At 35.4% G+C, this 27,782-nt stretch overlaps 1 protein-coding gene across 1 annotated transcript in view; it reads right to left on the reverse strand.

Annotated features, from left to right (window-relative positions):
* Positions 1–11,238: 11,238 nt before the first annotated feature.
* Positions 11,239–27,782, reverse strand: part of PTPRQ (protein tyrosine phosphatase receptor type Q) — a 196,858-nt gene continuing 180,314 nt past the window's right edge. The window contains exons 39-45 of the mRNA XM_046646540.1: positions 27,683–27,759; positions 22,025–22,159; positions 21,707–21,832; positions 20,712–20,860; positions 17,291–17,426; positions 11,973–12,096; positions 11,239–11,723 (exon numbers count right to left, since the gene is read on the reverse strand). Of these exons, the coding sequence (XP_046502496.1) occupies positions 11,686–11,723; positions 11,973–12,096; positions 17,291–17,426; positions 20,712–20,860; positions 21,707–21,832; positions 22,025–22,159; positions 27,683–27,759 (785 nt within the window). The 3' untranslated portion in view covers positions 11,239–11,685. The remainder of the gene's footprint in view (positions 11,724–11,972; positions 12,097–17,290; positions 17,427–20,711; positions 20,861–21,706; positions 21,833–22,024; positions 22,160–27,682; positions 27,760–27,782) is intronic.

Consider the following 27,782-nt stretch of genomic DNA (forward strand, 5'->3'; position numbering starts at 1 on the left):
TTAATATCACCCCCAAATCTTCACTTTGTAATTTAAGGTGAAAACAAGTAGGAAAAAAATGTTAGGATCAATCACTCGTCCCCGTGTATTGTTTGTTTTATGAAGAATTCTTTATTGGAATTAAATTTGCATGAACATCTCTTAAATCATGATGTCTTTTCCTTTAGAAGTTGACACAATGACATTCTTCTTGGTGTGTGACCACCTACCTTGTTATGTTATGAAAACCATGAGAGTGCAGTACAAACTATCCCATGTCACAATAATGTCAACTTTGCTCACTTATGTGGAGTTTCTTTTAAAAATCAAGTAATAAATTCCCGTTTAGTAGAGTTAAATTGTATTCAGTACGCAAAAAATTTAAGGAAATTTTTTAAAAATTGAGATTAAGGTAGTAAACACATTTAAAAAAATAGTGATCCAATAAACTCCTTAGAAAAGAACCCATAATAATGGAAAACTTAGCAGCGCAGGCCTTTCCTTTCAACTGACTTTAGGGGATTTTTGAATGAATTCGTATTACGTATTTGTTCTAAATTACATATAATTCAAGCCCAGGCTTTGAAAGCAAAATGGACACACTTCAAACCAACACCATAAAGTCCCCAATTATCTTATTAGGTACTTTTGTGAAATCTTGATGCATTTCTTTTGGTGACCATGATCAGAAAAAAAGGACTAGAAGGTACTGCTCCAAATTGTTAATAATAGTTATCCTTATGTACTGGAAATTTGGTTGATATAAAATTTTTTAAAGATTTTTCTGTAATTAAAAAAATTCTACAATATGCATTCTCTACTTTTGTAATGAGAACATCAAGTGAACATGATTTAAGAAAATCAAATAAAAGTAGGATCTTAGGCAGAACTAGAACTAGCATATCTGGTAAATAAGACAGAATCTTTATTTTGGGATCAGGAAACAAGGCCTGTACCACATTTGCAGCAAAATCTCTTGACGCTGACTCAGCAGTATTGAAGGAACATACCTTAAATTTCCTTGGATAAGGACTAAATTCTTTCTGGAGTTTGGGGTGAGGCTGAGCTTTCTGGTTAAATTGAGTTGCTTCTGACATACAGAGATGAGGGTTGTGGGAGCAAGGAACCAGGTAGCTGCTCCAAATGATTAGTTTCAATTATCTGGGAAACTCAGTTCTGGGAATAAGGTCCTTCCTAGTTATGACGGATTATGTTACGTGCTACTTTAACTAAATTTATTGGACTGGGAAGTAAAGTCACTCAAAGTAGCCTAATAGTTCAGGTTTTGTTTTTGGTACATACATCTCCGAATTCTTATAAATTGTGGAGAAAATATAAACGTTTCATGTTGGGGTGGTAGGACCCACTGGACATTAGAAGTTGGGTGAGCGATTATCCTGAAACTATTTATGGTCTTAAAGAGAAACAAGGCCATGCAACAAACTAACATTTATTCACTCCAAAATTCATTTTGGGTTATGGTGAGGGGGTTAAATTTAGCATGATTTCATTTTTTTTTTTTTTGAGGAAGATTAGCCCTGAGCTAACATCTGCTGCCAATCCTCTTCTTTTTGCTGAAGAAGACTGGCCCTGAGCTAACATCCGTGCCCATCTGCCCCTACTTTATATGTGGGATGCCTGCCACAGCATGGCTTGCCAAGCAGTGCCATGTCCGCACCCGGGATCCAAACCGGAGAACCCCTGGCTGCCGAAGTAGAACATGCAAACTTAACTGCTATGCCACCGGGCCGACCTCTTTCATTTTTTTTTTTAGCAGCCACTTTTCCTATATCTTTAACTGAATAACCTATCTTTTCTCCATTGCTGGGAGATAGTTCCTTACTGACATACTAAAATCTTATAAGATGGTCTGTGTTAGAAAAAATTGTCTGTTTCCTTGAGGTATTGCTTGCTTCTCCTATCAATAATACACTTTAACTTCATTTAGATAAACATTTTAATACTTGAGAGAGAAGTTCTCCCCTCATCACTCTTACTACTCAAAAAATTTTAACCTACTTCTCAGTTATTTTTTCTTCCAGATGGACTTAAGTTTTTACAAATTTGAAATAATTTAATACTACTAAGATTTTTAAATTGGCATAAAAATCTATGAAGTAGTTTGAGAAGAACAATGTTTTTATAATAGGCTTCTCTTACCAAGAAAAATCAACTGTATTTTAAATTTCCCTGTTTTAAGGTTTGCTTCAGAAATGCCCTGTAAGTTTAACCTCTTGGTATTTTATAATAGCTCGGATATTATAAGTAAACTAATTTTTCCCATTATATCTTCTCACTCATTAATTGGTGGTTTATGATCTTGTATATTTATGCTGTGGCCACCTGCATTAGAGAATTTGTTATTACTTATGGAGTTTTTCAGTCTGCTTATTTATGTCTTCTGGATATGAAATATGTTTGTACCAGATAGTAGCAATTTTGACTTCTGTTATGTTTGTTTTTGTTATTAATGCTTTGGTTAGATTAGTGGTATACATTTTTGGTACCTGAGTTTGAGAAATTTTTTGCCTCTAAAATCTGTCTAGTACCCTATTTAAATTATTTATTCATTCATTCAGTTACCATTTATTTAGTACTCATGCACTGTGAAAGAGAGATATGGAGATGCATATGTGTGTCTCTCTCTCTATCATCATCATCATCATCATCTGTATCTTCAGGAAATGAGAGGTCATTGAAACCTGCCTAGCTCTCTCTACTCTGTGTCTGTCCCTGAGGAAGTGAGTTGTTTCTGAATCTAGCTGGCGAGTAGGATCCTGCTCCCTGCTGACCCACTTCCCTGTCTCTGGCTTTTCTTGGATCTGTATTGAGCCAGTTCCTGGATCCTCTTAGCCTTGCTCCACCTGCTTGTTATGATATGCTACCTCTTACTAGTCCCCCCTCGTGTGTCCAGCTAGCCTGGTTTGCCACCTGTTGCTCATTACTGTCCTGTCTGGACCCAGTGTCTGCCTCTGTGCGTGTGCACGTTGGCAGCTGAATCCAGACCTGAATCCAGACCCGCCTCTGCATCTCCAGCACCTGCCTCACCCCTGCGGGGTATCTTGTTCCAGGTTTCTTCTGAAACCGCCTCACCCTGCCTTTTTAGTCTAATTAGTTTTGATGAGGTCTTTAAAAAAACGTGTTAAACCCATACCTGTCTCCTTAAATAGTAAATATAATGTAATTTAAAGAGAACAAATATGTTTTATTAAAGAGGACTTTGGCTGTAATATTTATTTTTGTTCTATCCAGTGGCTACTGAAATATGTTGGATTTCAATAAATGGTTCAGAATTTTTATGTTTTGAAGGCCTATGTGCTTTTAATAGAAAGGTATGAGTGTGAGTGTGTGTGTGTGTTCGCCTGTGTGCACAACATGAGGATATAAACCATTAGCTTTGCTGGTTCCAAACTGCTGTGAACTGTGAAACCAAGTTTGTTGAAATGTCTATAATAAAAGAAAAAAAATACTGTTGGTGAACTACTTTTTAATAAGTAAGTTGCCCAACTGTACAGACACCTTTTTGTCGACTTCAGTTGTTTAGAAATTTTTCTGCGTACTATCAAGATCTTGATTTCATTCTGGATACCCGACTCTCCTGAACCAATGGTACATTACTGTAGGCCAGTTTTCCCTGCTCTCCCACCATCATTTACCTCTGACCCAGCAGTGTTTCTTTGCTCCTGGATTGCAAAGACATTTTAGCATGTGCGTATTGGTAGGAAAGTACACCGCCAGATAGGCAACATTATTTTACCTGTGCTAAGGAAAACTTTCAATTGAACATATTTGTTTGGGTTTATCTCATGTATAAGATGTTATGCTAAATGCTACGTGGTTAAAATCATGAGAAAAATTTAGTCCTGTTCACAAGCAGCTGAACTAAGTGGGGAATGCCAGTGGATAAGAAGTGTTGAGGAAAATGTCAGAGCCAGAGCATGGTACTGGCAATAGGTAGAATGCATTTCAGTAGGCAGCAAGTATTCTAGGTTGGCTTGGGTAAGGAAAATAAGAGTAATATTGTGGGAAAAGCACTTGTTAGGAGTTTAATTCAACAGTCAATGAAAGGCTAATGAACAGATTAGTGAAATGATCAGAGCTGAGAGCTAGGGAGATAAATCTGGCAATGAGTTGCAGGGAATTGGAAAAGCAAATAAACAATACAATTTGCTGTGGACCAAATATATGTTGGAGGAGGCAGAAAATAACACAATATTGGAAAAGACAGAATACTGGGCTAGAAACCTGAATTCAAAGGCTCGTACTATCACTCGCTGACTATGTGACATGAATAATTTGCATAAAGTGGCCTATTTTAGACAATTTCAGGAAACTTCTGTTCTTGAAGATGGGAATAATTAGAGTTCATGTGTATGTTCTATGTCCAAGTAGGTAAGATCAAAGATATTATATATCTGGTGGTCTCTAGGTGATATAACGGGATATGGTGGCTAATACTGCAAACTCTGAAATCAAACTTCCGGTTCAATTCTAAGCTTTTTCACTTACTTCATGTGTAACTTTGGGTAAGTTGCTTAACATTTTTTTGCTTTTGTTTTCTCATCTGTAACAGGCAGATAGTGGCACCCACTTCCAAGAATTATTGGAAGATTAATTAATTCATATTTGTAAAGTCCTCATAGAAGGGCCTGATACATAGTAACGAGTCAATAAAGAAAGCTATTAACTACAGTAAATAAATTTATAATAGTCTATTTTATGCAAATTATTCATATCACAATTTTAATTGTACAGTATGTAAGCTTTCTGATGCAGCAGCCCAGGGTGTAGTTGTTAATCCTGTTGGCATGCATCTTCTTTATGAATGTGGTGCCCTCAGATCGATGAAACTCTGTGTTCCAGAATGAGCCCAGCGAATGAATTCATCATATCTTCCACGGCAATTCACCCGGTTATAAATACGAAGTGAGTAAGAACTCAGTGAATTCTGTGGAAAGCACTCAGAGCATGTCAAGTTTTATTTTTATGTTTAAAACACCGATTGTTAGTGGTTTGGGAATGAAGTAAGTGAATAAAAAAAGTAAGTAAATAGTTCTCTCCATTTTCTACTCCTTCAAGCAGGAGAGCAGGGCGCTGATAGATTTGTGAAAGTAATTCATAAACATTTTATAAATTATTAAAGTTATTTAAATAAATTTTTAAAGTTCAAGATTTACTCATGCTTTTTAAATTATGAAATCTTTCAAACACAAAGAAAACTTTAAAGGATAATATAATAAATATATTTTTACTCTTTACTTAGCCTTAACAAATCTGTGTCGCCTTATTGCTTCAAATTTTAAAACAAAACTTACAAATGTGTTTGAGACCCTTCAGCCCCCTGATTCCATGGCAATCCATCTCCCTATGTGCATTCCTCCCCTGTCAGAGGAACCCTGATACTGATGTCAGACTTACATTCCCACTCATGATTTTCTATATATACTATAATGAACGAAGCCATAAAAATATGTACTACTTTATGTAAATGGAATACTGTAAATATCTTGAGACTATTTTTTCATTATCCTCTCATTTATTTATTCATTCTGTGAGGAAGATTGGCACTGAGCTAACATCTGTGCCAATCTTCCTCTATTTTATATGTGGGATGCCGCCATAGCATGGCTTGATGGGCGGTGTGTAGGTCCACGCCCAGGATCTGAACCTGTGAACCTCGGGCCACCAAAGCAGAGCACACAAACTTAACCACTATGCCACTGGGCCAGCCCTTCCTTTTATTTTTTTAAATCAACTTTATTGGATTATAATTTACATGAAATAAAATGCACTCATCGTACGTACACAATTTAAAGCATTTTGACAAATGAGTATACTCATGCAAATATCACTCCATTCAAGATATAGACCACACACATCACCCCAGAAAGTCCCCTTTTCCTATTGCAGTCAATCACCACACATAGCCCACCCAAGGTAATCACTGATTTGACGTCTCTCACTACAGATTAGTTGAACCACTTCCAGAGCTTCATATAAATGGAAGCAGTATGTACAGTACACGATGTATTCCCTTGTGTCTGTCTTTCACTCAACATAATGATTTTGAGGATTTTCCCTGTTCTTAAGTATATCAATAGCTCATTTCCATTTTATTGCCAAGCTGTATTTCATTATCTAAATATGCCACAACTTATTTATTCATTCTCGTTGGTGGGTATTAGGACTCTTTTCCATTTTGAGGTTGTTATGAATAAAGCTGCTAAGAGCATTATTAATGTATTTTAATAATATATTAAATATTTCATGGAAACACTTTCTGGAAATATATTTTAATTTCTCTTGAGGATAAATGACTGGGAGTGGTAATGCTGGGTAATATGGTAATATGGTGTTATGTTTAGCTTTATAAGAAACTACCAAACCGTTTTCCAAAGTGATGTATCATATAATTCCAGTTCCAGCTGCTCAAAATCCTTGCCAGCATGACTTGATATTTCCAGTCCTTTTAATTTTAATCATTCTATTGGTATGATTACCTCATTCTGATTTTAATTTTCATTTCCTTGATGACTAATGATGTTGAGCATCTTTTCATGTATTGGTCATATGTGTGTGTGTGTTTGTGTGTGTGTATTATTCTGTAAATATGCATGTATTCTGGATACAAGTCCTGGGACTTGTATCTTGACACATGAATTGTGAATGTTTTCTCCCATTTTCCCAGCCTGTGGCTTGACTTTTCATTCTCTCTATAGTGTCTTTTGAAGATCAGAAGGTTATAATTTTGACTAAGTATAATTTATCAATTTTTCTTTTATATTTCATTTTTCTGTACTCTAAGATATCTTTGCCTATCCCAAGGTCATGAGGATTTTCTCTTAGTGTTTTTCTATAAACTTTATAGTTTTAACTTTAACATTTAGATCTATGCTCCATTTTCAAGTTAATTTTTGTATTTGTTACATGAGCTAGAGATGAATGTTCATATTTTTCCAAATCAATATCCAGTTGTTTCAACACCATTTATTGGAAAGGCCATCTTTTCCCCATTTAATTACTTAGTCATTTTTGTTGAAAACAAGTTGGCCAGCTATGTGTGGATTTACTTTTTGACTTTCTATTTTTTCCTTTAAAGAGAAATACTGTATATCTATAGTGTAAATATTCAATTGTGCTCTATTCAAAAATCTTTTTGGCTATTCTAGGTCTGTTGCAACATTTCTATATAAATTATAAAACCAATTTATCGATTTCTGGAAAGAAAAGCCTTAAATATTAAGATTGATATTCCATTGAATCTATAAAACAATATGGGAAGAACTGACATCTTAACAATATTGAGTTTTTGAGTTGATGGACTTGCATTTTAAAAAATTTATTTCAGTCTTCTTTACTTCTTTTGATCAATATTGTTTTTAGTGTATAGATCTTGCACATATTTTGTTAAATTTATTCTTAAGCATTTCATGTTCATCTATGCTATTGTTAGTGGTATTTTTAATTACAATGTCCAGTTGTTCATTGATAGTATGTAGAAATAAAATTGATTTTTTTATCTTGACTTTATATCCTGTAACCTTTTTAAAGCTATTTATTACAACTGGCAGCTTTTTTGGCATCATTTCTCAGAAATTTCCTCATACAAGATTATACTTTATACTCATTTAGACAGTTTTGTTCCTTCCTTCACAAACCTTATTCCTTTTATTTCTTTTTCTTGTCTTATTGTAATGACTAGGAACACCAGTACCATGTTGAATAGAAGTTATGAAAGTGGGCATTTTGCCTTTTTCTTTATTTCAGGGTGAATCCCTTCAATATGTCACCATTAAGTATAATATTAGCTCTAGCTTTTTTGTAGGTGGCCTTACTCAGGTTTAGGAGATACTTTCAGTGCTTTGAATATGTCATTCCATTGTCCCTTGGTTTGCACTGTTTCTGAATAGAAGCTAGCATATTTTCTTATCTTTGAGCCCCTGAAAAGATCTCTATTTTGCCTGTTGCCTTTAAAAATTTTATCTTTATCACTGACTTTCAGTAACTTTATTATCATATGCAGCTCCCATCCTTATTAAATGTGGTCTCAGGCACAGTGACTAAGCTTTCATTATATTTATCTGTAATAGGGGGCCCTGCAGGTCTTAAAGGATTTTGTAGAGATTAAGGATGATGGATGTAAAAGTACTCAAAAAAGTTTGTAATTTACTAAAATGACTTCCTAATCCAAGAATACTGTCAGTAAAATTTAAAATAAGTTTGTGACTCTAGAAAGACTGTCTTGTTAAGAGGGGAGAATAATCCTTTTCATCACTTTCCATGAAGTTGCAATTTTATTTTCAAATGACTATATTGCAGACACTGATTCAGAATGTTCAGTTGAAACACTCGAAATGGAAATTTTCTTGACTTGTTTTCCAAATCACACTTTGTTATTTGTGTACATGACTCTGTTCATTTTAGCCCAAAATTCCTTGAGAATATTCTTAATCATTCATGAAAAAAGGAAATACCAATGATCTTATTTAACAGAAGTCAATATAACTGCCATAATTTTCTCTTCAATCTGTGCATACAAATATGGTACTAATATCACAAAGTACAATGCAATCTTAAAATGAGAAGCATTATCTTACTGATAACCATTACATACTGACCAGCCTGGGTAAAAGATTATCTTAACTTTGTAGAGGTCGTTGTACTTTTTGAAACACTTTCATATGTGTGATCTAATCTATTCCTCAAAACATCTTCATGAGCTGGTGGGCATATGAGTCCTGATTCTACATGGAAACTCTGTGTATATTTATGAAGTCATTTACCATGAAATATTACTTGTCCTAAGAAAGAAAGCTGTTTTGTCAAGATTATAAACTTTATAAACTTTCCCCCCATATTTTCAATTTTTAATACCACTCAGTTGAGTATTTCAGATCATTTTGTGTTCCAGCCTTCACTAAAACTTTCACTGTGAGTTTTCTAAAAGTCTGTCCATGAAAACGGACTTATCACCATAATGCCATGGACGAATAGAATACTTTACGAAACTTAAATTCCATTTTAAAAATCTACTGTTTGGTACCAGATGTGGAGAGAGGATCACCATCCCCTTTACGAAGAGGGCAAGGTTTAATTAGCTTTTTTCAAAAGACTTATTATACATTTCACCTATAAACTGAAAGACGAAAATTATGCGTTTTAAAACAGGATGAAAGTAGAGGTGATACCCACAGCTGCTCTGGTCTCTGGCAAACCATTCTGAGAGGCTCCAGTTTCATTTGGATCAGATGAAACACATGTTGCTCATTTATTGTACATGTGCTTCAACGTATTTTGACAAATCTGATCTAAAAATGTTACAGATGTTCCTCATTATTTTAATTTGCACTTACTAGCCACCTATAGAACATGGCTATAGACTAGCCCTTTCACAATATAATTAAGAGAAAATTTAGCTCTCATTAATAAGTGAGTTTCGATTCAATTTCAGTTACAATTTCGTGATATAGCTAGTGAGCTGTGTACATTTAACAGGTGTTCTGCGATAATTTTTTTCTGATAATGAAGCCAAATCTTTTCAAACATGTTTCAAATAATTTCAGATGGACAAGAAATAATTCTGATCCTGACCAAGGTCTTCTAGAGATTTGCTGCTTGATAATATGGCCTGAGACGAGGCAGCAGTCTTCCAACTTGAGTACTTACTAGAAATGAAGAATCTCAGGTCCTACCCTACATCTACTGAAGCAGCATTTGCATTTTTAGTACAATCTGCAGGTGATTTGCACACACATTAAAGCCTGATAAGCATTGTTTTAGAGGAGGCCTTATGTTAAAACTCTGTTTTATAGATGCACATATGCATATACATATGGGGCAAATGTGAAACTCTATGTTGCACACATCTGTTTTATACAGCTATTATAGCAAATAGAATGGCCTGTAGATTGAATATTTATTTTATTATTTAACACATTAAAAAGTAACTCATCATTACTTCTCATAGGCTGTTATTTCTCTTCCATGAATACAAAAACCCACATTCATAAATACTGGCTTGCCACACATTTTCAATGACTGAGACATGAAGCAAACTGACGAAGCTCTAATTCCAGCTTGAATCTTTTAGAGTTCTCATCATTTCTTATTGTTTTCTATAACTTTCTATAGAGTAAACTTGTTGGTTGGAACAGTAGTGGATCGTATGTATTTACACTTCCTTGCTATGAAAAAACAGGAAGTAGGACTGCATGTAAGACTAAAGGATTTAATTTCCAAGATAATGAATTTGATTTGAAAATTACTTACTATCTATAGGTACCTCGGGAAATAATTATATCTTAACTATTTATATTGTACTATTATATTGTACTTATATATAATATACTTCATTATATTGTATTAAGATAATTATCAATTATATCTCAATATGTGATACAAATTCAAATTTATATTTGTAAGGACCTCTGAAATCATGCTGCAAAGTAACTCAATTCCTTAAAATTCAATTTTATTGGCCATCACATTTTCTATATGTATATTCTAGCAGAAATAAGCATAAGGTATAATTTTCATTATAGAAAAAAAAAGAATGATTAATACTATTTCATTTTGTGACGCTTAATTGAAATTATGACAAAATAATTTCACATAGTTCAAAACTTACTTAGTAGATTGTCACTATCTAACAAAATGGAGGTTTAAAGATTTTCTTTTTAAAAAATCTCTAATTTGCTACATCCTGATTAATTTGGTTTTCAATTCCACCACATGCACGCCTCAATAATCAACCTTAGGAAGTGAAATAAAGACCATTTTATGTAATCTGTTCAGAAGTCTCTGTTGGCACCACAGCAGCACATCATTAGTTTACAAGCCTGCAACACATTACACGTTTTTATTTGTTTTCATATATTTCTGCTGAAGAAATCCTTCAAAATCATTAATATTAGGTTGAATATGTATCTAATGGACAAATACTCTGATACATTTAACTACGTATTTATATATACAATATAGTGGTACAGCTTGTGCCTGAAAACATACAAATGTGAACAGGCTAGAAAAGTAGTTTATAGGAGCAATTGCACTGTTTAATTTTTCTTTTTGTTTTCTCAAACTAAAGATCACAATGCAATCAAAATAGCCCTAAGTGTCCCAGAAGAGCTACTGTGTGTTGTATAAAGGGTAAGTAATCCCTGCAGTGTCAGGGGTTACTGTTCAGCTGTTCGAGATCATGAGATGACATCTCAGCACTCATAAAACAGAGGATTCAAAACACAGGGGCATACATGGAAGTACAGATCATTATGACAGTCCTGGAAGTTATCCACAAGAAACGTCAACACCCTGGAGGCCAAAATAACACTACTGAATCAACATTTACAACTTTTGTTCGAGATTAAATTCAATACGTAGGGAAAATTCACATGGAAACATTAATGCTAGTATAATAATAATTTTATATTTGGCTCACTCCAAAAGTATGAAAGACTTAAAAAATCTCTGGGATGTCTTTCTTACACATTTTAAGTGCATAATATTTATTCTGTATAAAATAAATAACTATCCTGAGTTAGCTATTTCCTAGAACTATTCATAAAATGTCAATCCATTTAGTAAGGCACAGTAAGGAGAGCACAGAGATTTCTTTAAGGTTGCAATTTCAATTCAGAAGAAGGAGGGGATAATTTTGGCCCCTGTGATTTGAAAATATCTTCCAGTTGTAATCTTTGGTCTGAATATTTACATCGTGGTTTCCTCCCATTCAAGCTCAACATCACCTATAAGATAAAGTAACATGTCACGGGAGAGAATTGAAGTTAACAGTTCAAAAGTTTGAAATGTTTCCCTGCAAGAATATAGTTCAGACAGAAAGGCTATTATCCTGACTCTGGTTAGAGAGAAATGAAAAAACTGACATCTGCATTAGCTAAATTTCTAAAACATTTTCAACACATGGTTATTAGTAAATTGATGCTCCTGCTATAGGTTGGAAATTCGTGAATTGGGTACATATTGTCTCTGATTACCTTCCATGGCATCCAAAGAGTCCATCTTCTGAAGTGCTGAATAGTTAACAAAACAGATGGGCTGATTATTTCCTTTACTTGATAAAATATCCAGAATGCACTGGTGTAAAAAAATATACTGTGCCTAGATACCAAAGAAACAGTGGTTAAATAAATGAATGGGGTGGAGATTTTTCTTATAAGGGGAGCTATATATACTGTTACAGCGAAAAGTAATATTGAATTCAACAAATGTTAAACAGTTAAGTGAGAATTACAGAATTCACCATGTATACGAATGATTTTTTACCATTTCAAACATGAAGTTTTCTAAATTCATGTGGCTTCTTGTAGCTTCAAGTTGTTTTAAAAAATACTTATTCAACACCAAGTGTTATGTTCTTTCTTGCTGTGATTATTAAAAAGTGGCAAATTTGATTATTTAAACTTGTTTATGAGTTTCCTCTTTCCTGTTAGGTCGGAGTAATTTTTCTTATAAATAGTTTTCTGATTATAATGGCTGTTGGAATGCAGATGCTAATTTTATTTTCAAAATCTGTGAATGAGCATATCTACGCAGTATCAGCACATTTAAAGTATGTTTAGCGATTCTCTTAATCATCCAACATTTGGCCACTTTATGTCAAGTATCTGGTCTTTATTTGTAACAATAAGGCAGTTGACCATTGAAATGTTCAAACATCCAGGTACTGGACAAGAACTTCTAACATTTCATCTGAATGTTTGGGCTAAATTTAGTACCATGTGGGTTCTTTAAGTTTATTCAATGCAACTCAATAATCTGGTAGAATTTCTGAGTTTGAACTTTCCCAAAGGCAATTAAGGTTATAGTCACAGAAAATCACCCTCAATTGTAATAGGAAACATACCTGATGTTTAAAAAATATACCTGAACATTCAAAATATATATATATACAAATTGACAATTGATTTGAATAGCATGTCCTGAAAACTGACCATGTTAAGAGGTTATTATATTCATTTCTATTGCGACTACACCTCAAAATTTTGGGGGAACTGTCTATTGAGACTGTCTTCAGAAATTCTTGGTCATTATTAGGAATATCTATTTCTTCACGGATTACAAAGTGTTTCCACAAACATCTCATTACTGGAATGTCATCTCTAAAAGGGCAGAACTCTGTCATATTCCCTGCTATATTCTCTTTGCCTGTAACAGTGCCTGGCATGCAGTAGTTGCGTAATAAATGTTTGTTGACTTAGTCTCATTTAATTCTTACAGTCAGCCAGTCTTTACCATTTAAGGACAGATTTCATCTGGAAAACATCCAGAAGGCATTAGGGAGGTGGACGATAAAGTTACACAATTCAATTTGGTAAGAAATTAAGTGTTGTTATAACATAGTAAAATTCTATTGAAAGTGCCAGTAAACTTCTTAGGGTAATTTCAAAAGAGTATTTTCAAATGTCATCACGCAGTGAACGTTATTGGCAGAAATATATTGATTGAGACAATATAATTTCTTTGAAAACAACAATCATTTAAATTTACGAGTTCTAGTGTTTTTGGAAAACCACATTTGAATTTGAAGTCCCATTTGATAAGTACAGCTTCTGACTGTCCCAATCTCAGCGTCTCCACTGGAAAGAATGACAGGCATAAACTGCCCGTGGGGCATGCTGAACTCACGGAGCACTGCTAGTTTCCAAGCTCCCTCTGCCATGAAGCCTTACTGCCAGAGAGCAGCAAAAACTCACTCCTACTTTCTACCCGGGATAGTCGCGTTACTTTAAGAATTAAACTTTTCTGATGTTCAGGTTCCTCATCCGGGGGATCATAAAACCTATGTGGTGAAGTTTAAAGGATGTAACATATGTAAAGTGCCTGACAAAAAACTAGGCAACAAAATACATTAGTTATTTTTCTTCTTCTGCCTTAGCAGTTCACCGCAGCAAATTTCAAGAACAGGGAAGGGCAGGGGCTCATCCAGATGAACCCCTTATTTGAAGCACCGATACTATCTCAGGATATTATTTCACTGCGGAGCATTTTCTCAGAAAGTTCTTTCAAAGCTCTTGGAGCTGCTATGAACTGTTTTTTGGGAGACAGTGAAGGAACTCAAAGCTCTCTCCTGGGTCTGGGTCATGGCCCTCTGGTGCATTTTACTGGTGATATTTTGCTGAGGTCTCCACCTCCCCACCCCTGCCCGAGGCTACTGTAATATGTGCTGAGACATGAGCACTGGAATCACTCCCGAGTGTAATAGAAGAAAATAAGACACCACTCTTGTGCAAAGCAATGCTGATTTGTGAGGACTGGAGCCAAGGTGTGGTCATTTTCCTTTTTTTCATCACAGGGAAAAGACAGTAAAGAGCGTAACGCCTGGGAATGCAGTCAGGTGAAAGAGAGGTTCTGAGTACCAGCTTTCCAGCAAGGAGACAATCCAGCAGAATCTTGTCAGCCATTGACTGCATGCTGGGCATTTACTGTACGCTTGGAGCTTTAGATACTTTCTCTTATTTAATACTGACAACCAACTTGTGAAAAGTATGACACGGCTATTTTACAAAGGAGAATTAGCTCAGAAAGGTTAATTAAACAAAGTCACAGAGCCAATAATTAGCAAGGCTGGATTCTGAACTCAGTTTTCTGACTCCAAAATTCAGTTCTTTCCATTCCCCTGCCCAACTGCAACCTTTTCCTCTGGCTGGTAAAACAGGCATAATATATGAAGTTTATAGCACATATTGAGTACTAACTTGTGTGAAATTATTAACAATCGTTTTTGAACATAGTCTTTACAGCGTTCAGTTCCACAAAGATGCAGAGTATGGCAAAATGTTTTTCAACTTTCGTTATTTGAAGATTGACTCCAGACTCTAGAAGGAAACAGTATTCCGATCAGTCCCACCCTCTACGTTATCCAAGAGAGCCAACCAATCTCGATTAATGTCAAGAGAATCGATTGCCAGTACACGTGTATACACCCTGAGACACAGAAGGAAAGTGTTAGCTTTCTATTTATCCTTACTGTTAACTAAAAATAAGAAAGAACTTGAGTTTTAATAATGGTTAATAGCTGAATTGATAATGGAGCCCTTATAAGACCCCTGGTCAAGGACCAGCTACACAATTTTCGAGGCCCACTGCAAAGTGAAAATGTGAGTTCCCTTCCTCAAAAACTATTAAAGATTTTTAAGACAGTGACAGCAACATTAGACCAAGCGCAAGGCCCTTTTGAGTGTGGGGACCTGTAACACAGTACAGGTTGCACACCCATGAAGCCAACCCTAGTCACAAGTCATCGTCCATTTCTGAAGTACCCTGAGGGCAGAGTGAGACGTCACTCACCGGTTCCCTTTCAGCATACAAGGAAATGCATATGGATTACGTTACCTAGTTTTACCTAACAACCACAGAACTGACTTGGCTTAAAAAGATTCCTACAAAGAGACCGTGGATTGAAAATATCATGTAAGCCCAAATGAATGACAAAATAATGGCAGGGCTGACATCCTTTGTACTCCTAGAATAATCTTGTAGCCATATATAAGGTAAAAACAGCAACAACGTAATCAGATCTGACAAAAAGATAGATTACTTTTAAAAAATTAAAAATAATTTAAAATATGTTTTTAAAGCCACTATCATAACAAAATTATCTTGTGCTAAGTATATATTTTATCTTTTAAAAATACCTAATGATAATATAAAGCCCTCACAATTAGCAAGATTTTCAAAATTATTTATTTCATGTTTTTCAATTCCTTATTTTGTATATGTTTTATAATTATATAATTCTGTAGTGTATACTTTAAAAATAAATACATATGTCTTAGAGTTGAATGCTCAAACATTTTTCCTGAAAGGGATGGAAGTCCAAAAAGTTTGGAGGTCTCTGGTCTAGAGAACCGTTTCCTAAGGACATTAATGTTCATCACATGGCATTATATGTTCTGGGATCTAAAAGGGTTCAAGAATTTCACAATCATCTAAGTTTGGGAAATGTTGCCCACAAGGGCTCTGTATTTGTAACTGTCTATGCACCTGAGTATAGAGGTTCTAAGAAATTCTAAGAATCGGTTGCCCTTCTTTCTCAAACTTATGTTAGCAGAGAACTTGCTTTCTCAGACCTTTTTTTTTATCCCTGGGAACAATTCACCCTGAGCTGACATCTGCTGCCAATCTTCCTCTCTCTTGTTTTCCTTCCTCCCAAAAGCCCCAGAACATGGTTGTATAGCCTAGTTGTAAGTCCTTCTAGTCTATTCTTTGTGAGCTGCCACCACAGCATGGCTACTGACAGACAAGTTGTGTGGTTCTGGGACCAGGAAATGAACTTTAACAAATAAGCAATCAGGGCTGGCTCTGTTCTACCTTTAACAACTGTGATGACATGTGTGTTTTCTAGGACATCCCCTGGAAAATACTGTGATAGTAGATCTGTATATTTACTGTGAGAAAATCTCTATTTGTATAGCATAGAAACTCAATCCAGAGGTATAGATAGGAACACCTTGCATACCATAGTTAGACCGACTTGTGTTTGCATTTTGGTTCTGACACTTATTAGTAGTATAACCTTGGAACATCACTTCACTACTTTGGAGCATCTGCTTCCCTATTTGTAAAACTGAATCAATAGTACCCAGGCTGTTGATTAGTTTTATTGGCCCTACTTTACAAATAATGGATTAAATAAGATAATACATGTAAAGGATCTGGTATAGCACTTGCAACCCACTAGACACTCAATAGGGAGTTTTAGTCTCATTACCATGATGTTGTGTGATTTTTTTAATGAAGAAAAATCCATATATTTTATAAATATTTTTGCCTCCAAACCAAAATGACAAAACAAAAAACTCCCAGTTAGTAGATAATACACTACAATAATTGTTATTAGTACTAATATGCAATAGAGATAAATATGGACAAGTGAAACATATGGAACCTCATAAATCTATATTTTAAACTTTTTCCCAATTACGACTTTTAGCATGTTTACAAAACAAATTGATTTCATTCATTCCCTAAGCTCCCCAAACTTGCTAAATACTAAAGACAAATCAATTTTATGAATAATTTTCTATCTACCTATCTGTATAAAGAAGGCAGGATGAGCAGTCAGTGACGATGCTGAAGGATGACTGTGGTAGGTGGGCCTTAGTTCTCCTGTAATCTCCATCAGCTGTCCTCCCCAAGACCCCCCACCCCAAGGAGGTTTACAATGGGGGAAAAGAGAGTGTCTGCTATGCAAATACAGTTTCAAATCCACAGCCAACCAGATTGCTATGACTAAGATCCTCCCACGGAGAAATTCTCGAGCTGACACTGCAGGCAGTTTGAGATCTCTTACCAGGTTTTGCACCATGCACATTCTTTCGCTTCTCAGTTCAGCTACTAGGCCATATATATCCACAAAATCATGATCGTTTATATGTTGTGTTAAGTGGTCCAGAGCAATAAAAACTCCAGTTCTTCCAACTCCAGCACTGTAGCAAAAGTGAAATCACATGAAAATTATTCAGCAAAAGCTTGTTCATGGTGATGGTGATGAAGAAAATGAGCTACGGTAGCAATAAATTCTAAACAGTTTCTTCTCTTATTTGAAGGTAGATTTCCTTTGGAGTTTCTTTGGATTTATATTGTTACCAAGGCTGTTTAGACAGGGCACGATGATTATCATTGATACTCTATCAAATATTTGAATTTTATAAGAAATAAATTGAACATTTCCTCTTCTTTCATCATATTTTAGGAGGTAGAGTTGCAGAAGTACAGAGAAGATTTGTAAAAATCCTTGAGAATTCTTAACACCAGAAGCTTTGTATTGAACATATTTTTTGGTTATCAATAGAAATGCTAAACATAAAAATGTCAAATATTTAGCCCATCTAGCATTTCCTCTGCATCATAAGGAAAAATAGACTCTTGTGTGTTCTTTTCACTTTCTTTCCCTAGTTTTTTTTTACTTCCTACAGATAATAAAATTGACATGCTATTTCCTTTCAAGAAATTGATTTAATACCTATGGATAGGTATGTGCCCCATAGACACTTAACTGATAAACCCAACAAGATTTATTCAGCAACTCTCATTAGAAAGATAAGTCTCTTAGGTATTTAAATAGTTAATATAGAAAGTAAATCTGAAAGAAAAAAAGATTTTAAAGGTCAGCTAGTCTTGTAACTGTTACTCTGAACAACATGAAATTGGCATTCTTGGGGGTAAGAAATAGTAGAATGTCATCAATTTTCTATGATTTGATCTGAAAGAAATAGTGAGCATTACAAGATAAATCCGATTATGGTACCACATACACATAGGCCTGAACAGAGTAATCCGTCATTACATCATTCAGGACATTTTGAGCGTCAGCACTGTCCTAGGCATCCTGGGTATAGCAGTGAACAATACAAAGCCCCTGCAGTTAAACGGAACTTACATTCTTCAGGACGGAGAACGGCGGGACACAAATAAGCAAACATCCACAGAATGTACACGGCCGTCAGAGGTGTTAGGAAGGTAGATAAATCAGGTTAAGGAGGGTGAGGGTGATAGGGTAGGCTAGGGTCATCAGAGGAGGCTTCTCTGATAATGTAACATGTGAAGAGAAACGTGAACAAGGTTAGGGAGCGCACCAGGTGGGCTCCTGGGAGAGGAGCGGCGGGAGCCCGAGGAGAAACGATCAGAGTGGGTGCGTGATCGCGCGTTCAAAGAGCAGGAAGACCCGGGCGAGGAGAGTGCCCTGGAGAGGTGAGGGGGCCAGCGATCAGAGGATGCGCGGGTGGGGTGGATGTGGTATGCGAGAGGAAGAGGGGTCGAGGACGAGTCCGGAGTGCCGGGACCAAGCCGAGTGGACCTGCTGTTCACCAAGACGGGGATGAGGAGGAGAAGTGAGTTTGGAGATTAAACCAAGTGTTCTGTTTTGGACACGTCAAATTTTCAGAATTTTGTGGTCATTCAGGCTGTCATGTTGAATTGGAAGTTAAATGTGGAAGTCTAAAGTTGAGGTGAGAAGTTGAGGTTGGAGATAATTTCATACACAGTATTAAAATGATACTTACAGATTATTGTTATGAGCATACTTTTTCTTATTTCTTAACTATTTAAATCACAAGGAGAAAACTGTTCTTTTTGAGGCTTCAAGGGAGAAGGTGCTTTCCTTTTATAATGGACTTTAGTGCCAGTGGCAGTGCATATGTAAGGTACCAAGAAGCTGAAGGCAGTGACTGTCCATCAAAGACTTTCGTTATCAATGATGCCGGCTTGAAATCAATCCCTGACTTTAGAAGCAAGCTGTTATCCTATTTATACTGTATTTATATATACTACTTTGTTAAAACTTTTACATATATGAAGGGGAAATGGAATTGAGAGGGTAAGAATAAGGCTTTTACTTTTTGTTCTATATGCTTTTTTAAAAGTTCAGATATTTTATAATTAGCAAGCGTTCATGTATGACATAATTTAAAACATCCAAAATATTCCTGGAAAATGTAAAATCATTTAAATTACATATTGAGTTTTTCCTCTACATAACAGTAAAAATCTTAGATGAATTAATAGTTTCTTTAACTACATTAATTATAGTAAACTCCTGTTAGAAAAATTATCAATTGTTGGAATTAGTATAAGTAATAATTAATTTTTTAATAATGTGGTTAAAATATAGTTACTTCAATTGTTTTTATTGTAGTAAAAGATACGTAACATAAAATTTACCATTTTAACCATACTTAAGTGCACAGTTCGGTGGCATTAAGTACATTCACGATGTTGTCCAACCATCACTGCTCTCCATTTCTAGAACTTAGTCATCATCCCAAGCAGAAGCTCTTATACTCACTGAACAATAACTCTGTATCTCTCTCTCCCCCAAGCTCCTGGAAACCACAATTCTCCTTTCTGTCTCTATTAATTTACTTATTCTAAGTATCTCATATAAGTGGAATCATAAAATAGTATATTATCACCAATTCTTTCTACAATTTGCAAATTCCAATTATTGAAGGGATTCAAGTTGACATTGATTTAGATATATGCATGTTAGAAAACAGTCATATCAATATGTCCAGAACTCTGAATTCTAAACAATCTTGAGTTTTATTTCTAAGAGTATTAAATACCAATGAAAATAACAAGGGGAAAAAAATCTCAATTTATAGTCACATTCTATTAACCATGTTCAAAGAGCTGGGTCAAAGGAAGACATTTAGTAGTTAAGTTTGTAAATATTTGGAATCATACTTGGGTTGGTCACTTAATTTGATCTTTATTTTGAGTTCATTTTCTTTTATTTACTCTTTGTAACTCAAATCTAGAAATTTGCTTTTACAAAAAAATGTTTAAATTATGATAGTAGACTAGTATCAGTTGAAATAGCGAAGGATCAGGTGTTTATTTGTAAAATTCATAAAATCCTATACACACACACACTCATACACATCAATGATGAGCCACAATTAAAAAAACTTTAAAGGCCTTTGAGAGGCATAATCCAGTCAAGATTTCAGGAAAATTCCTGTACCAGAATACATTTTCCCTTGCATTTAGACACATTCATCACATTTTATTTCTGCCATCTAACCTTCCATAAAGCTACATCTTGGTTTGTTATAACCAGTAAAATATCTGAAAACTGCAAGCTGGAATGAATCTACATTAACATTCTGCCGGAAAATAATCAATGGTATCATAACAATAAAAAGGCCACATTGAATTTAAAGACCATTTCCACTGTTTCATATAAGGTTCTAAACATATCTTTCGTATACCTGCAGTGAACAACCATAGGTGTGGTGTCATGTGCTCTGCTTGCCCGAACCAGCTTCACAAAGTGGACTAGAGGGGCACTGTTCTCAGGAACCCCGTGCTCAGGCCAAGCGGTGAAGTTACACTGTCGGACCGTCATGCAATCCCCATGCTAGACAAAGCGACAGATTAAAGAAGCACGAAAATTATTTAAGTACCATGATGAAGGCTGAAGACAGCTGGGGTCCCAGCTTTTGAAGGTGATCTTTTAAAAATGACTGTTTACCAAACAGAAGAAACTGTGTTTTCATGATTTCCTGTGAGAAAGGTCTTTTATTATTGCTACAATAAAGAAAATTGCCTTTCAATATGAAGGAAAATAATAAGAAAGCTTGCAAACAGATGTTAATGTAGGGTATTTATATTCAAATGTAGTGTAGCATTTTGTAGCAGTAAAATAGTAGATTTTGAAACAATTTTGACCCAACACTTAAATAAACGCATTCACCAATTATTCAAAACACAGGTATTGAGTGTCTGATAATGTCAGAATGTATAAAGATCCTAATATCATTTTCTGTGTGTAGAGGCATTTATATAAACCTATAAAGTGGAATCCCATGTTATCTCTTCTATATTGGTTCTGGATTAAATAGAAAATCAAATTATTAGGATATAGACAGAGATGAGTGATTTGTGAAATTCCTGTTTTAAGTCAAATATTCCAGTTTCTTCATACAATAAACCTAGTGATCTAGATATTTCCTCCTTTGTCTTCCCTTGTTACCTAAGAATTTGATGTTAATTGGTTAATATAAACTTTAACTTTGTGATTTGAAATTAGACACAGTGATATAGTGAAATCCAATACCAATTCAAAACTGTTTTAGAAACTAATAGGAATGCATTGTTGAATATATAGGGATCGTTGCAAGGAATAGTTCTAGAAATTAATTTTACTCTAGACATTTAGAGAATTAACATTTTCTGTTATGTTTGCCCCCGCCCCTTTGTTTACCCTTTCAATTTTCAGATCTCTGATGGTCCAATCTATTTGAACATCCTCCATTAGCTTTGTAATCACTATATCTCCAAAGACGGTAACTGGTTTGTTGTCCTCTGGCCAATACTGATGGCATCTGATCTGTATTCAGGGAAAATCACCATTCATAAGCACCTTGTTATACTGATATACATCACAGTTATTGCTAGTAAGTTAAAACTGTCCTATAGATGTCCAAGTTATTGATGACTCATGGTACTGGCAGACAGTATCACACATATATTAACACAATTGTAAAATAACATTTTGTGAAAAAGTTTTCAAATAACTTACCCGCCCTTTTTCAAAACACTGTGTTAGCATTACTAATGTTTTCGCCCTGGTTTCCCACACCATTCTCCAAAAATCCCCAACTGTTCCTGGTAGTGGACCTTGAGTTGCAATAAATTCATTTGGACATAAGTAGCCCTAGAAGGATATAATTACAATACTGCATCAGTATTTACATATATATAGTTTCTAGACATATATTAGTTTATTTCCTATAAAAACCGTGTGAATTAGTACTATTATTCTCCTCACTTAATAGATGAAGATACTGAAGCTTAGAAATGTGAAGTAATTTGCTCAAGGTCTCACAGTCTGAGTCCAGAGCCAGCTCTCTTACCCACTTGCTGTATATTTACAGGTTGTGCAGATAATTCCATACTCTTCCTCAAAGAAATTACGTATCTGCTTCAACTGTGGCATTAGTGTTTGACCTCCAGAGCTCCGAACCAAGAGTAATGTGGAGGTAATCTGAAGGTTCATTAGCTAATAGAGGACCTGAGATTTGCTCAGCTCTATTGTGATAGCTCTTGTACATTTTATACAATTCTTCTAAAACTTAGTCCACTCACCTGGAATGTAGGCGTGCCACTTGAGCAATATCTGTGGATTTTTCTTAAAGAAAGGTATCATACGAATGAAAAGGGAGTGATGGAATTACATCTACTCCTAACATCAAAATATTTTAAGGAATGAAAAATAAAAGGTAACGTTTATTTTTAAATTGGAATTGTCTCAGTCGTCAGAGAATCTAGTATTATACAAGAATAATATACATTTAAAATTTCAAGGGACCCTAAAATCAAATCCAACCAGTTTGTTTTACTTTAAAGAATAATGAGGCACTTTAGGTGATTTTCCAAATCATCGTGCTAGCCAGCGACAGTCTCTGGGATAAAACATTTTGTCTCTTAAATACACTATATGGTAAAGCATTTCAGCTTTTCCAGTCTCAGTTGAAATACCTGAATATGTAATTATTTTACATTGTAAGGGGTTTTTTGGGGGTAGGGGTTAAAGAAGTAATATACAGTCAATGTAGAGTGTTTGGAAAATTCAGAAAAACATAATAGAATATGGAATTTACCTACAATCTCACTATTCAGAATAAAACACCATAAATATTTTGGTTGACTTCTTTACAGACTTTTCAAATGTGCACATTCCTCCATTCAAATAATATTTATGAGTACCTATTATGTGCCAGACACTGTTCTAGGTGCTGGGGATTCATCACTGATAAAAGACACTAAAATACCTCCCCTCATTTATTTTACATTTTCGTTAGGGGAAATAGACATTAAGTCTATTAAATAAGTAAATTACATAGAACTTTTTAAAGTGATAATTGCTATGAGAGAGGGTTTTTAGAAAATAGGGTATTCAGAAAAGACTCATTGGTGACATCTGAGGAAAGACTTGAAGAAGGAAAGGAGCAAGCCCCACAGGACTTCGGGGAAAAGTGTTCCATGTAGAAAGAAAGTCAAGCATAACAGTATTAAAGGAGAGATGTGTCTGGAATATTCTAAGAACAGCAAGTGGCTGGAGTGGAGTGAGGGGCATAGTAATAAACGATGATGTCAGAAGGAACAGGGCAGGGAGGATAAGGGTGCTTCAGGTCCTAGTGGGTAATTATAAGACTTTGGTCCTTACTCTGAATGATATAGAAAGCCGTTGAAAGGTTTTGAACATATAGAGTGTACGGTTTAGCAGTTTCACTCTGGTTTCTGTAAGAAGACCAGTCTATAGGGGTTTAAAGGTGAAAAGAGGAAGAGTAGTTGGAAGGTTATTGCAACAATCCAACCAAGGGGGTAGTTTGGATGATAGCAGTGGAGATGGTGAGAAACAGTAAGATCTGGATATATTTTAAAGACAGAACAAAAAGAATTGCTGATGGATTGGATATTGAAAATAAGAAAAATAGAGGAATCAATAATGAAAGGAGGATGGGGAAAACTTCAGGATGAGCAGATTTGAAGGGAAAAGCAGGAAGTCATTATGAACATATTAAACTGGAAATCCCTATTAGATATTCAAATGGGAATATCATGAAGGCAATTGGGTATATGAGTCTGGAATTCAGGAAGAATTCCAAACTACAGGCATAAATTTGAAAGTAATCAGCACATAGATCTTACTTAAAATCATGAGAATGGATGAGATTACCAAGCAAATGGGTTTGGAAAGAAACAGTAAATTCAAGGATTGAGCTCTAGGTTAACCGAATGTTCGGTACTTGAGGAGATAAGAAAGAACCAGAGATACTAACACGGAAGAGTCAAAGCTGCAGATGGAAAATCGAGAGAGTGTGTCCTGGAAGCCAAATGAAGAAAGTGTTTCTTTCAAAAGTGAGGACAATTAATTGTAATTAGTCAATTATAAAATATTTCTCCTACTCATTTGCATTTCAGTTTTTCAGGGACTCAATGTCTTTGGTACTATAATTTTCTATCAAAGTGGGAACAAATCTGATGTTTCTGAAGTTATTACAGCTCAATTGCATCATCGCCTTTCATCGTTCATCTCTAATTATGGTAAAACTATCCTCAAGTTAAAGTAATTTCAGGCATCTCAGGTTGACAGGAGAGATCATTTTGAGGGTTTCGTTCCTCTTGTCCCATTATGTAATGTTCTTATTGTTAGCTCTCTTGACAACATTTCTAAATTCGTTTGTATACTTAGTGGCTGTTTACAGGCATGCAGTATCTCTTTTCCTCCCTAGCTCTCTCCCACAGTCCATCCTTCACCAAAATTTTCCAGTCTCTCATGAGTCTCAGCTTCAGGAGCACAGTTCTCAAGAACAGCCAAGGACATAGGGTGGCACTTATGTTAATCCAGTTACAGACCCTGGCCTGGAGTTTCCCAGTCTTAAAGTCCATCCCTCAGACCACCTGCTGGGCTTCTCCTTTCCCTGTCCCAGATTTCATTTTTTTGTTTTTCTATCTGAACACTAATTATTTTGTTTTCCTCCCCATCATCCTTTATAGTTGTCCTCCCTTTTCCTCTAGCTTCCAAAGAAATAGGAATCCAGAATCCATTTGTAGATGGCTTCTGTCTTTTGCCTCTGGGACAAGTGTTCATAAACTTTCAGATGGAGGTGCCATGGAACATAACTGGGGAGTAGGGGGAAATTGGGGTGTCAGATATTCTTTCTAAGGTGAAGACTGTCTAAATTTGGGAATGGAGAAGTGAGGGCCACTACAGTATCATGGCTTTGTTTATTCTCATCTTTCCTAGCATTCCAAGCAATGATTTCCCCGAAAAATGAGAGCAATATAATGTACTGCCCAGTCCAATACCAAAACGTGTCTTAAAGTGCTTTACATCTGGGCCTACTTACTCTGCAGCTTAGTAACAATTACGCATATCATGACATATGGGTCAGAGTGACTTTGTTGTAAGATTTATTATATTACAACATCACTTGATTATAGCAGAATATATATATTCAGACTCTTTAGTTTATTGCTTATGCTGCTTTATCATCTTCTCCTGGTTGTCTCCTGACAACGTATATGATGTCAGAAGGAACAGGGCAGTATAATAATTTAGAGGGAACAATGGAGATTCATGAATATTCCCTTGCTTATGTCATCAGTGTGGTTCACTTACACTTACTAAAACTGTCTGGTTTCCTTCCTAATCATATTCGTATCCTATACTGTCACCCCATATCTAGTTTAACATTAGAAGATGTGTGCTATTCATTTGTATCTACTTGCTGGTGAATAAAAAATGGTACAAATCAACAGGTAACTGATACAGCCATTTGCCCTTGTCCTGTTCTATGATATCACAAAACATATGATCATTGGAGCATTGATTAAATTTAAATATCTAAAGGTACATATGCATAAGATGTAAATCAAAGTAAAACATGCTGTAGAGTTTAGGCTAAAATGAAAATTAGTAAGCACAAAATTTCACTGATGTCTTTAGAAAAGAACTACATTTTCAAGGGAATCAATCATTTGATAAATGAATAAAGTATGTTATCACAATAGTAAATTCATGTGCTTTTCTTTTCAATACAGATTTAAAGTTCTAGCATAAAAATAGGATGGAATTCAAAGGATGCCTTAACTTCTCCTACCACCCTCGCCACTTCTCCTATTAAGAAACCGTAAATTCTCCCATTATTCACTCTTTGCACAATAAGACTCAATATAAGATTGTAATTTTGGAGTAACTATCAATCAACATAGAATTTAGGAGTGAATTCTTTTTTCCTGCCTCTTAACAGAGGCTTGGAGGGAATGGGACACAGGACAGCTATGTTGATGTTGGTGAAAGAATGAGCATCACATAAGCAAAGCCCCAATGGGATCAAAGGAAATGGCAGGCCTGAGTGACAAGACCTATGAATGAGAAAAGAATAAAAGGCCTATGGGAGTGTGGGCAGCAGAGGAAATCCTCAAGTATCTATAATGTCACCATAACAAATATGATTAACCTCGCTATGTATTAGAATTGAAGACAGTGGGAGAAAATATATGGGAACATATCTCATATTAAAAAATCAACTGTGTATTAGAGTTATTCAGAAATAGAATCATTTGCCTTAGGAGGAAGTGAAGAATCAATGCCAAGAGAGGATAACATCTAATTATTGGGAATTTTTTAGAAAGAGTTCTAAGGTGAACAGTTGAATTACATAACCATAAGGGCAATTCCTACTCTGAGATTCCATAATTGTGTCAACCCAAGTGGAGGCCTTGGGTGCATATAAAGTTTCTATGTACCTATGATAGTGATAAGCATTGAGAGAACGAAAGAGCTGTGGAGAAGGAGAGATCCCTAAAACAATTTAGTTTCATTTAATTTTCAACCCAATTCAGCAAGCATTTATTATCTGTGATGTGCAAGATAGTACACCGGGTATGTCATCATTCCCCCCACGTTGGTTCATTCAAGGTATGTTTACTGAGTAGCTACAATTGAGTTCACATTCTACAAGTAGCTGAGGATAGAAAGAAGAACATGACATCATAGTCCTCTTGAAGAATGGCAAATCTAGAAGGAAAGAAGAGCATAATAGATTTTTATATTGTATGGACATGGACATGACTGCCCATTTGACTAACATTTTTTTGAAAGAGAGATTGACAGCCCTCATTGTAATAGAGAATACATTGACAAAACATATGAAATACTGGGAAGACCAGAGGATATGGAGCCTGGAGTTGGACATCTACCACTTATTAGTGAAATGGTTGTTAGTCGGTTGCAATTCTATTAGGAGCCTCCATTCCCCATCTATAAAATGAGGATACTTAGTGGTGGTGTAAGGAACTGGCACTTTAAGATCCGTAGAGGTTGCAGTGAATTTGCTGTTTTAAACAGTTGGAAGAGTAATATAATTTTCATATTTATGTTTTATAAAAATATAAAATAGGGTCCAGCTTGGTGGCACAGTGGTTAAGTTCAGTGCACCTGCTTCAGTGGCCCGGGCTTTGAGGGTTCAGATCCTGTGCACGGAACTACACCACTCATCAAGCCATGCTGTGGTGGAGACCCACAAACAAAATAGAGCAAGATTGGCACAGATGTTAGCTCAGGGCCAATCTTCCTCAAACAAGAAAAGATGAGGATTGGCAACAGAAGTTAGCTCAGGGCCAATCTTCCTCAAAAAATAAAATAAAATATATAAATATAGCAACTTACAGAAACATAGCTGGCATTAATATAATCTGATCCTGGAATACTAGCATCAGCTATCAGCTTCACTCTGTTATTATTATCTAGAAGAAAATATAAGAAATCA

The sequence above is a fragment of the Equus quagga genome, chromosome 19 (assembly GCF_021613505.1).
Source record: "Equus quagga isolate Etosha38 chromosome 19, UCLA_HA_Equagga_1.0, whole genome shotgun sequence".
Taxonomy (NCBI): Eukaryota; Metazoa; Chordata; class Mammalia; order Perissodactyla; family Equidae; genus Equus; species Equus quagga.